Source organism: Nanorana parkeri, unplaced genomic scaffold, assembly GCF_000935625.1.
Source record: "Nanorana parkeri isolate BGI_ZX_2015 unplaced genomic scaffold, ASM93562v1 scaffold12, whole genome shotgun sequence".
NCBI lineage: Eukaryota > Metazoa > Chordata > Amphibia > Anura > Dicroglossidae > Nanorana > Nanorana parkeri.
This window is the reverse complement of record NW_017306280.1, coordinates 1,044,648-1,057,096: the sequence shown is the minus strand read 5'-3', so window position 1 is coordinate 1,057,096 and position 12,449 is coordinate 1,044,648. Positions and strand designations below refer to the sequence as shown.

At 41.4% G+C, this 12,449-nt stretch overlaps 1 protein-coding gene across 1 annotated transcript in view; it reads left to right on the top strand.

Annotated features, from left to right (window-relative positions):
* LOC108786685 (coiled-coil domain-containing protein 170-like) overlaps positions 1 to 9,566 on the top strand; it is a 37,376-nt gene extending 27,810 nt beyond the window's left edge. The window contains exons 10-13 of the mRNA XM_018556036.1: positions 2,346 to 2,519; positions 6,835 to 7,074; positions 8,640 to 8,876; positions 9,348 to 9,566. Of these exons, the coding sequence (XP_018411538.1) occupies positions 2,346 to 2,519; positions 6,835 to 7,074; positions 8,640 to 8,876; positions 9,348 to 9,566 (870 nt within the window). The remainder of the gene's footprint in view (positions 1 to 2,345; positions 2,520 to 6,834; positions 7,075 to 8,639; positions 8,877 to 9,347) is intronic.
* Positions 9,567 to 12,449: the final 2,883 nt, after the last annotated feature.

Here is a 12,449-nt window from a genome sequence, read left to right as displayed (position 1 = left end):
ATATATATATAATCATTTTCATATCATTTTGTGTCTCATATGTTAAAGACTAATCCACTCAGCTTTACAAAGACTTGCACAGAGTAGATTTGCATTTATTCACAATTTGCTCATTTATTCATGCAATTCAACCCTAAAGCCCGTGACACACTGCATGCGAAGCCATGCGGAGCAAAGCAAAACTGCGAGGCACGGACGTTTGCATGCAGTGTGTGAGCTGAGCGTGGCCAGATGAAAAAATGCTTCTTCAGCCAGGTGGCTCGCGCGTTACAATCGAATGGACTTTGCATTGCGATATGCAGGTTTGTACGTGCGAGCTGATTGGCCGAAGGTGACATTTTTCATTTTGGCATGCTCAGCTATGCGAGGTCTCGCAAGCTGAAACGCCGGAGTAAAAATTCCATGACACTGCAGGCGAGGGTCCTCTTTACTTCCAGCTTCACAACAAAATAGGAGAATCCCAAAGTTGGTTAATCCTCCCTCCGCTTGCCGTCTTGAAATGCCGCCTCCATAACGTTTATCCCAAGCGTTATTTGGGCTCAGAATATTTTGTAACAATTGTAGCTGGCGTAATGCTTGGGATTAACGGTTTTTACATAGAATTCTGAGCCAGAGTAACATTTGGGTTAACACTAAGGAGGTTAAATATGTTAAATAATAACACATGTCACATGAGCGTGTTGAAAGATAATCATATTGCTTCATTTTTTTCCCCATGTCTCCCATTAACAAGAGAGGTTCTGTGCAATGTAACTACAGTGTATGTACCTTTTGGGATCTGATACCATAATGTAGCAATCCACACTTCATAACCTCTTAAACAGATTTCAGTAGTTAGCCACTATGTCTCTGCTGTGTGGAGAAGATGAAACAGAGAGCGAAGTCTCAACCAAGTTCTGTTTTTAAGATTTTTTACTTAATTTTAAAATTAATTTTGAAGTTCACAATGAAACCACCAATCCCCAACCTAGTGATGAGATGTACTCATGAACAATTGGCTTAGCTCAATTATTATTATTATTATACAGGATTTATGTAGTGCCAATAGTTTGCACAGCGCTTTACAATATAAGGAAAACATTACAATCACAATACAAATTCAAGACAAGATGGTAAGGAGGGCCCTGCCCATGAGGGCTTACAATCTAAAAGGGAGTGGGAAGTGATACATGAGGAGGGAGCTGTGTGTGGGGATGAATTGTTTGAGAAAGTGATGGTTTAGTAGTTAGGTTGAGGTGTGATAGGCTTCCCTGAAGGGATGAGTCTTAAGGGATCGCCTAAAGGCAGTCAGTGTGGGAGATAGACGGACAGGTTGGGGTAGAGAGTTCCATAGGATAGGAGACACTCTAGTGAAGTCCTGGAGGCGAGCATGGGAGGAGTTGATGAGGGAGCTGGAAAGCAGGAGGTCTTGTGAAGAGGGGACGGTTAGGGTAATACTTTGAGACCAGGTTGGAGATATAGCCGAGGCCAGAGTTGTGGATGGCTTTGTACGCGGTTGTTAATATTTTGAATTTTATCCTTTGGGCTATAGGAAGCCAGTGCAGGGATTGGCAGAGGGGGGTTGCAGACACTGAGCGGTTGGTTAGGTGAATGAGTCTAGCAGCTGCGTTCATGATAGACTGAAGGGGGGATATCCTGTGTAGTGGAAGGCCAATGAGGAGGGAGTTGCAATAGTCAAAACGAGAGATAACAAGGGAGTGGATGAGTAACTTTGCGGTTTCATTGGTGAGGAAGGGGTGTATTTTGGAGATGTTACGAAGGTGAAGGTGGCAGGATTTGGATAGTGATTGGATGTGGGGAAGAAAGGTGAGGTCCGAGTCAAGGATGACACCTAGGACCTTGGTATGGGGGGAGGGTTGGATAGTTGTGTTAACAATCTCAAGGGAAAAGTTGGGGGAAGGTGCACAGGTGGGAGGAAATATCGTGAGCTCAGTTTTTGAAAGGTTGAGTTTTAAGAAGTGTTGCGACATCCAGACAGATATGTCGGTTAGTAGATTAGTGACACGCAAGGACACTGAGGGGGAGAGTTGCGGAGTAGAGAGATAGATTTGAGTGTCATCGGCATAGAGATGGTATTGTAAGCCATGTGAGGTTATTAACTGACCAAGAGAGGAGGTGTAGATAGAGAATTGGCTCTCTCCTTCCGTGCATATAGATAATGAACACTTTACGTAATAATATGTATACCAAAATGGCTCAGGGTAATATTTCAGCTCTTTTGAATGGTGCATTTGGTGTGTAGACTTTAAAAAAAAGACTTATATTATATTCTAAATGTTCTACTTGGCTGCTCTTAAATGTGCTATTATCCTAACATTTGTACATTTGCCATTTGCGTTTTATAGCTCAAGAAGTTCTTACTGCAGATGGCAGAGAAGTTTAATATCAGCCAAGATATATCTTGCGAGAGTCTGATTTCCCAGTACGACATGCTGCTGAAGAGGGCAGAAGATATTTCTAAGAGGGATAAAGAATTTCTGAGTGACAATAAAACTCTCCTTTATAACCTTCAAAAAAAGGTACCCAATTGTTTTCAAAATCAGCTCCTGCAAGGAGATTGTGGTGAGTGGAACCCATGCTATAGAACAGGGGTAAGCAAACTCCAGCCATCAGGCTGTGGTGAAACCACAAATTCCATCATGCATCTGCCTCTGTCAGTCTTGCATGTGGCTGTCAGTCTTGCAGTGCCTAATAAGATTTGTAGTTGCACCACAGCTGGAGGGCTGGAGTTAGCCTACCCCTGTTAAAGAGAATACTGTTTCTGTTTGGTCAAATGAAGAATAAGCAGGATCCTTTAAAAAGTCTGCAAGAGTACATTACCAGTTGGTGTATGTAGAAATATGTAAAGTTCACCTCTACCCAAAATATATATACACAGTTACTCCAATAGCAAGTCAACTACGTCTGTTTATTGACGTATGAGCAGCATAACATGATACACTCAATGTGTGTAGTTCACTTGTTCTGCCTGATGAAGTGGATCCAGTGAGACCCCGGAATGTTGCATTGAGTGTATCACGTTATGCTGCTCATACCTCAATAAACAGATGTATTTGACTTGCTGTTGAGGTGATGGTGTCTATATATTTTGCGTGACATTGACCACGATTGCCAACCGTCGACAGCCGCAGCACCCACCCTCATTATCATGGGTTTATGGACTTTACTCTGTTCAGAAAATGACTCCTCACTTCCCATCTATTTGATATGTGTCAGACAAAACAAGAAGTGATGAGAAATCTATCCAACTCCAGCTCAGTCAGCAATAAAAATGTTTCTGGTAGGGTGAGGAAGGGTTAGAATCTGTCAGGGTTTTATTCCTGCCCTCTGATGAAGATTCTGCTCACTTCCTGCCAATGTAAAGGGTGTCAGACAAAACAGGAAGTGAAGAGAATTCTCAGTTTGGACACAAACATGAATAATCACCTGGTTCAAAACTTCATCCCCACTCTACCCAAAGTAAAAAAAAAAAAAGGTTTGCCTCTAATAGAATACAGACAGGATATGCATCCTTCTGGTAACTCGGATTATGTTTATTCCCTTTTTGTTGTTTCTTGTAGCGCTCACCCCTGAAAGAGCCGCCAGAATAATCCGGGTCAGCCATAGCCTGTCTAGGGATTTTGGTAACTAGCTGCCCCATTAGCATTAACCGCCCTCTTCTAGTGCCCACAGAGCTGATATCCAGGCCAGAAGTATGATGATGAATAACTTGATTAACATATTCACTCTGGGAGGGAGGGTAGAGGAATCCTAGACATCCTGGGTAGTACAGACTCCAGACTCACCAGTCCCTTTTAGTAATTCAGTGTAGATTGTAGATTCAATAGTAACCCCAGCTGGATTGGGCGACAGATGAGCAGGGGATTGGCATAAAATCTTCCATAGGAGAGACACCAGACTTGCTCCTGAGTTCCAGTCCATTTCAGAAACCTCCAGCAGCCATCAGCTTCCCTGGTTCTCCTCCTGCAACAATAACAGAGGCCTCCTTTAGACTTGAGACCTAGCGAAACACTTCCCGCACTCAAGTGTTCCCACCCCCCCTTCCCCAGGCCTCAGGCCTAGCCTGGGGTCAAGCTGGACAGCACCCCAACCAGAACTAACACATAGCAATTCCCTTGAGTAAATATGCCCTGTCCCAGATGGCAACACTGGCTGTCAAAGCCCCAGTGATTGGCTGGTGGATTGCATACACACTCCTCATTGGTTGTCCCACACTGCAGCAGAGTCACACTCCACTCAATGCCAGAATGCCTGGAAGCTCCTTGGCTCGTTGGCAGCAGGTTGAAGGTTAAACTAGCTGACAAAGCAGCCGTTAGCGGTCCAGTAACAAAAATTCCATAACCAATACATTTTAGAAGGTAGGCGAGGTCGGCATTGTGACCAGCTACCCACAGAGACCTGCTGGCACCTATATATTATATACCAGTCAACTGCTGGGGCCATGGCACAGGATTGGTCCCAGAGGATATTTGCCCACCAACCTGCAGTAAACAAGAACCCAGTGTTTGGGTAGGAAACCCCAAAAGATCAGGTTCAAAAACAACTTTTAAAAAATGGTTCTAGGGTAGGGAGGGCAAACAAGCAGGGGAGGAAGGAGGGAGAAATGGGGGGAAAAAAGGAAAGGTAAAGAGGGAAAGAACAAGAAAGAAAGATACAGAGAAGGCATATCGAGACAAGATTAAAAGCAAGATATAAAGCAAACCAGATAAAAAGAGGTCGAGTGGGGTTCACCCTGGAGAATAATTAGGTATTTTTAGGAGGATGCTGATGCAGGATCAAAATCTCCAAATCTTCAAGATTTTCTTATGAGAATCTGCTAAAATTGCTGACGTAATCCTATTAAAGGGTTTCTAAACCCTCACGTTTTTCTGCATATATCTACTGCTTGCTTTAAAAGCGGTTTAAACGTACCCCTGTCTTCACCACGCGCTCTCGTCCGAAAATCCGAAAATGCAAAGCATCTTGGGGCGGGCGCATGCACAGTTTGGATTTTCAGCCTAGAGACGAGGAGAGACACAAGGTAAGCCTATGGACGCGGTCACACACCGTGGGACAGGAAGTGCCAGCAAGGACAGAGGAGTCAGCACTGGATTGCAGACCCGCAGCAGCGCTGGAGAGAAGGCTGAAAAGGACAGGAAAGAAGAGGAAGATCGGATTAAGAGACATCATTTAAGGTAAGTGCTAACATTAACATTGGGGGGAGGGAAAACATTTTTTGACTTTAATGTCACTTTAAGGGTAGAGGACCTCCAGGGCCTTGCAAGAGTTTGTTTAGTGGCCATAAATATATGGGTGATCAAAATCTGTTAGTGCTTTGTAACTTTGTTGGTGTTTTCAAATTTGGTTTAGCATTTAGACCTTCTGTTAAGTTTTATTATTGTGGAGCACTAACTTATCTTTGAGAATATCCACCTAAAGGCATGGTCTATGATAAGGGATTTACAGGTGAAACTCGAAAAATTAGAATATCGTGCAAAAGTTAATTTATTTCACTAATGCAACTTAGCCGTCTACCAGGAGATTTTGGAACACTTCATGCTTTCTTCCGCAGACGAGCTCTATGGGGATGCTGACTTCATTTTCCAGCAGGACTTGGCACCTGCCCACACTGCCAAAAAAATTCTGAGATTGTGGATCTGGGTTTTCATGAGCTGTAAGCCATAATCATCACAATTATGACAAATCACTATCTTGCTTTGCATGTAATGAGTCTATCACATATATTAGTTTCACCTTTTAAGTTGCATTAGTGAAATAAATGAACTTTTGCACGATATTCTAATTTTTTCGAGTTTCACCTGTATTCCTTTATAGGTGTCTAGGAGTCAATGTAGAACTAATATTGAGTTGAAGTCAGAGAATAGATGGCTATACTAAGAAAGGAAAGCATACAGAGAGCAGGGAAGAATAACAGAGAGAGATGTTAAAGGAAAACAAAAACAGGGGTAGAGGAGAAGAGTGCTTCATAACACCCAAACAAAGTACTGACATCGGGATTGATGGGTTATGATGGGCAGAGATGTTAGTCTTAGAGGGATGATAAAAAAAAATCAGCTGAGAACCTAAAATGCACCCACCAAGTCAAAGGAAAGCCCCCATTTGTTTCCCAGTAGATCATTAGTTCCATCTGGTGAATGGAGTCCATTTCACATGTTCATTCAGTGTGATGGGGGGGGGGGGGGGGGGGGAGGGGGGGGTGTCTGCCTTTTGCCAATGCCTGGAGACAATAGTGCCTGCAGCAGTGAAAGAATGGTGTAAATTTGTCAATAGGATCCTGGGATCAAGGACAATAACATGATATTTCAGATATTGGGGAAGGCTTCACCAGATGGCTTCAATTAATATACATCTCTACTTTTTTTGGTGTAGAATACCATCAGTTTATGTCACTTGGCATTCTACTTTCAGTAATGTGACTTTTAAGCTGAAAAAAACACAAAAAGGCCAGTGTCAACGCACTTTTATTCGCTTCAAGCAGGATTTACTTTTGCTATACAAGTCTATGGGTATGCAAAACCGTCTTGAAGCAGGACAATAGCAGGTCAGAAAAAAGTCAATTGCAAGTCAAATGCGCCTGTCAATGAATTCAGAATGAGCTCAAACTGATGTCAAACTGATGCCATTGACACATGTTACTTGAGATTCACTAGCCCTTTCGGTATATATCAGAGTTGCCAGGCTGTCAGGCCAAGCATGCTTATACCACTGAAATGAAAAAAAACCCGATGATGATCATTAAAGGAATGTGGCTCTCCAATCTATACCAACACTTCGTCTTTATTTGTTTTACTTTTTCCTGTACACTATCCAGCTAAACACATTATATCCCTGTAGGTGAATTCCCAGAGAGAAAAAATAGAGTTAAAATCTTCCCAGATTGAACAACTGGAGAAGAAGATCAAACAGCTTGAGAGAGAAAAAGAGCATCAAGCCTTACTGAGCACTGAAAATTCAGCCAACGTGACAGCCCAAAAATTGCAGAAGAAGGTCGAGAGACTCCAAGGACAGCTCAGTGACATGAAAATTGCTAATCAGAACCTGACGGCTCAGCTTGTCGATATGAACGATCTAAAGGTGAGCTCGCCACTTTAGGAAGTTTAGAGAAGAATTATGCAGCGCCGCTATCTCAGCTTTACTGTGAGAGGTAAAAAAAAAAAGTCACTAGTTAGAAGTTTTAAGGTAATTCTTGCTAAAACTACATTGACAATAGCATAGAGATATATAGTGCTGGCATATTCTGGTGTTCTTTTCAGAGAATACTGAACCAACAACCTCTACCAACAACTCTAAACCTTAATATCCCATGAATATAAATGTAATATTTGACATTAAAATGGTAATAAAGAAAGTTGCTAATGGAGGTGGCATCAAAACGCTGTCATGAATATAGAGGAGTTAACCCATGCATGCACAGTTCTCAGCAGCTTATATCATTGCAGGGAATAGCATATATTGGTTGCATTTACTCACACATGCATGGGATAATGTACATTGCACATTCCCACTACATGCACAACAAAATCAGGCACTTAGTAATATGTAACCTGTCCAGTGCTTGTGAACACAGCATATGTGGCGTGCACAATAGTGGCTTCTCTACCCCGTCTGCGCAGGCCACGGTCCCTATATTTTCTGTGAGCATTGACCATGTGTTCTCAAGGATACCCAATCAATGTCAGTGACTGGCACCCCTGCTGCTGAAGAAGGAGGTCAGACCCTTCAACTGTGCCCCCCTGATATTACCTAGCTGATATGTATACCAGACCAGTGGACTATCCCTTACCACTCTGCTAGCATATGTGGTAGCAGTGTTGAGAATGTGATTATGGTGTGGGAACAAACACCGTCCTCTGACCACTTTGTGCTGAGAGCAGGGGTGTTTGGTATAGGCCCACCACCGCCAACCTGCCAAACGTCAGTCCCCTCATTTTTTTTAACAGAAAGCCTAATCCCCTCATTCTTCTAACTTGCTCTCAGCATTTCGCTTACACACCCCCTCCCGTTGCTCCCAATCTCACTACTGCAATTGTTCCCTCACCACCAGACTTGAACATCCATTCCTCCTCCAACTTTGCCCCTGTCCCTCCCCTCCTGCGCCTGTGTGTCTTCCTGCTGTCACCACCATGCCTGACCCCCATACTTCCCTCCTCACCCTCATGTCACAACTCCAAAAAACCTTGTCTTGGGCACAGCTTTGCTAGTATATCTCCAAGCAAAACTTTTTAGCTGTGTGAGTCTTCTTGGGGAGATTTCCCTCCACTTCATGTCCCAAAGACACTATAGGAAGTGAGAGAACATTTTCCCAAAATGAGGGAAACTATGTAATGTTTCCCCAAACCTCCTGTTCCTCTAACAACGCTACAATTTTGGATTTGGTCACAGAGATGAATAGGATGAAGCTTCCTAAAGGGGGCACAAATGGCAATAAAACCAAAGAGGAGTTCCATTACTACTCAATTAATAAAAAGGTTTGGCTTTACATATAATTTAACTATAGTTTATATATTTAGACATTTACGTTCCTGCATTATTATGAATGAACAGTTTCAGATTTATGTTCTTTATTCTAATATTATGTTTAGAATATATGATATAGGACCATATACTATCGCAGCCTGCTTTTTTTTTCTTTTTTTAAGGAAAAAACCAACCAGCAGAAAAAAACCATTGAGCTGCTGAGCAAGTCTTTAGAAAAACTAGAGAAAATTAAAGAGAAAGCTGCTAAAAAGGTGGTGAGCTTGAAATCAGAACTGGACTACACAGAACACGAATCTGTTGGGGAAAAGGCAAGATGTCAGCAGATGGTAGATGCAATTACTAATGAGCTGCTCACAGCCAAAAGAGCCCTCGAGGAAGTGGCGAGGAGAGAAAAACAGGTACACTTTGCTTTAAAAGGGAATCATTAGTATCTTTTTAGCAACACTTTAAAAAAAAAAAAAAAAAAGCTCATTAAGTAGTTTTTTGGGGCTGTAACTTGCAGATACTTGAGAACTTTGAGAGACTTTATACAATAACTGGAAATAGAAAAGGTTTTTGTCCCATACTTCTTGTGAGATGTCTTTTTTTTGGAAAATAAGGGTGTAAAATTTGTCTTCATAACGACTGTAACAAGAATTGTGTTTTTTTTTAATGTCTCCTAAAAATGTAATTAGGAGGTGTTTTAGACAGGTAGTATGAGTACCTGTGAAGATTTTTTTTTTTTTTTTAACAAACTAATTACAAAGTTGTCAGAGAAAAGAGACTCACTCTTCGCTCATTTTAATCAACTCTTCTCAGGCGTCTCATGGAGAGAGATATTAGGAAATTATAGTGTAATGTTTTAAATTGATCTTTTGTCCATTCTACAGCTTGTCGACTTCAGAGAAACCATTACCAGGATGATGGGTTTTAAAATTAACACAATGGCCGTGCCGGATCACGAGATCTTCGACCAACTCAAGAGAGTTCTACGGACTCACGGGCCTGTTGACGTCAGCAGGAACGACAGATCAAAGTTGCCGTATGGATTTCGGACTGGGGACGGCGTACCTGAATACACCGTGCAGCACATGAATCCCAAATATTAGCTTGGAAGGTTCAAGAGACACTTCGCCATCAGTGTTACCATTATGCTTTTTTTTAAAAACAAAATTGGTAAAATATTGAACAGACTTTGCAGTACCCATGTATTAACCTGTATATAGTTACATGTATTTGTATAGATGTAGTATTTTTATTTATAATGTTACACATATCTTTTTAAAAAGACTCTATCCCTTTGCCGATGAAGGGTCTAATTAAACCCACCTGACCCACTTATACTCACCTTCGCCGCCCTCCACCACCGACCTGTTTCTCCTCTCTCCTAACCATGTTTAACCTTTGTGACAGTATTTGAACTTGGCGATTGGCTGCTCAGATTCGTGCACTGCATCATGCGTGGAAGTTACATGCTCCCTCATACCCACTAGTGCCAGGTATTTTGCAGCTGATCCAACGGTTCAGTGGGGAAGCACAGGCAAGATGTATATAAGTGGATGAGGAAGGGGGTCTAAAGAAACTCTGTTAATTTGTCCTAAATGGTCAAAGTGACAGATTCTGTTTAAAAACATATGTAAATATATAAATAAATAAATATATATATATATATATTCTATATATATATAGACATACACTGTATGTATTAATACTTGGGTAATTGCCATATCAATTATTCCGAAATTGTTATAAATGTATTTAAATTGGATGGAAAACAGAGATAATTTTAAAACAAACAGTTGCTGATCCGCTAAATAATACAAAATAACACTTGAATAAAAGAGCAGGTAATATGTAGTTTTAGCTATGACACCTCAGAAATGTCTGAGCCCACCCCCTGTACATTTTAAACCAGATGGGTGGCCCTAACCCTGGAAACTCTGCCTACATTAGTGAAACGGGGCTCTGAGATTGCAACTGGCATGGTTCCAATGGGGACAATAGTTGTGGTGATCCTGCTGACCACCAGGAACTTCCCTCACTTTGGAGGGTTTTCCTTTTACTTCCTGTTGTGGCTATTAAACAGGAAGTGAAGCGAAATTTCCCCAGTGGGACACAAATGACTTAGTACTACTACATTAACGTACTAGTTGCTGAAACGCTAAATAAATCAAAGTAACACTTGAATGGAAGAGCAGCTAATATCCAGTGTAATCCATGACACCTCAAAAGTGTCTGAGCCCACCCCCTGTAGATTTTAAACCACATTTGTCAGTTATCCTAATGTTTTATTGTCAATACAAGGTCCTACTATCAGCTTTATTAAGCTGAAAACTCTTTGTGTAGCTGGAGTGTCCTATGTGCTCTAGGCCACTATGACCTTGACTTCCCACCCTTAACAAATAAGCCATTCCACCAGGTATAAGCCCCACCCACTTTTCCAGTATTCAAAGACAGCACCTCAGCAGTTAAGAGCGGTTGGATAGGATAGAAGTGGAATAGAATCTCATTGGATAGGATATTAGATGGGTGACTCTAACCCTGGAAGCTCTGCTTACCTTATTAAACCTTAAGATTGCATGTTTGTGAATGTTGTGTATATTTTATTGTAATGTTAGTATATTTATCTTTGTTCATAAATCGTTATCGTAATGCCAAAATATAACCAATAATCTAATTTGTTACAATATATTTTATACAGGAATTTCAAGTTAAAAAATATTATAATATAAATTATTAATATTATTCCATTATAATATAAATATTATACAGCAATTTCTTTGTGGAAACTTGATATTTAATAAAACCTGGTTTGACAGATTAAATATTTTTCTTTGCTCATTCTAAAAAGACTTCATGGCAACTATATTATTTGTATATAGAGGTGAGAATGTTCTCTTTTTTTATTGAGGGATCTTTCAAAGTTTGCCTGAACCTTAGAAGAAAATGTAATATATGAAGCTTACCAATGCCAAACAGGACTCGGAGGAAAGCGTCCAGTTGCTACAGTGCTTTACAGGATTCCAAGCGGTCGATCAGGTATGGCATTTGCATACTTACAGTACATTGGGCCAAGCTGGATAAAAATTCAAATTTGAATCAGTAAATATTATTATTACTAGCCATTAACGCTGGTACATCTCGCTGATCTTCTCTGATCCATCCAGATATAACTTATCACAGATCAGTTTAGCAGTGCTTACTATTGAGTCTACTTAAGCTTTGGCTTGATTTTAAGCTTTGATGAATGGGGGATGGTTTGGCCCATGAAATGCATTGGCTGTTTTATGTGATCTCACCAATAAACATTAAAGCAATTTGGACGCTTGTTACCATTTGGTTTGGCATGCCCTCTGCTTGCATATGATTTCCGTCATGTTCTTGGTACCCATTGGAAAGTTAGCCTTGTGTTGTGTGAACTACCTCTCCAGAGAAAGTAAGCTCCCCCAATGATTATGTTTACTTCACTTCTCCGATCATGTTGAAGTTCCAGCTCTGCTTGGATATGTCTTTTACATTCCTGCAGTAAAGAATATTATTCAGTCACCTTCCTCATCTCTTTGGCCTATAAGGATAATATAAGGATTAGGGATGCACCGATACCAGTACTAGTATACTAGTACCTGTACTCGCCCAAATGCTCCTATACCTACCCCCGATACCAGAACTTCCAGAAAGGGAGATTTACTCTGACCGCCAGTGCCATGAGGGAACATGGAGCCGGCTTTCCGGCCAATCGGGAATCCGAGCGGTGGGTAATGACCCTCCTCCCGGCTTTCTGATTGGCCGGGAAGCCAGCTCCATGCTGTGTGGCCGGCTTCATGCTGATTTGCTGGGAACCTGGCTTCCCAGCCAATCAGCATCTAGCCGGCGAAACAGCATTGAGCCGACTTCCTGGGCAATCGAGAATTCATGTCATTACCCGCCGCCAGGTACCGAAATATAAATATCGGTACTTGTACTCGATACCGAAACACCAGTCTCCGTGCATA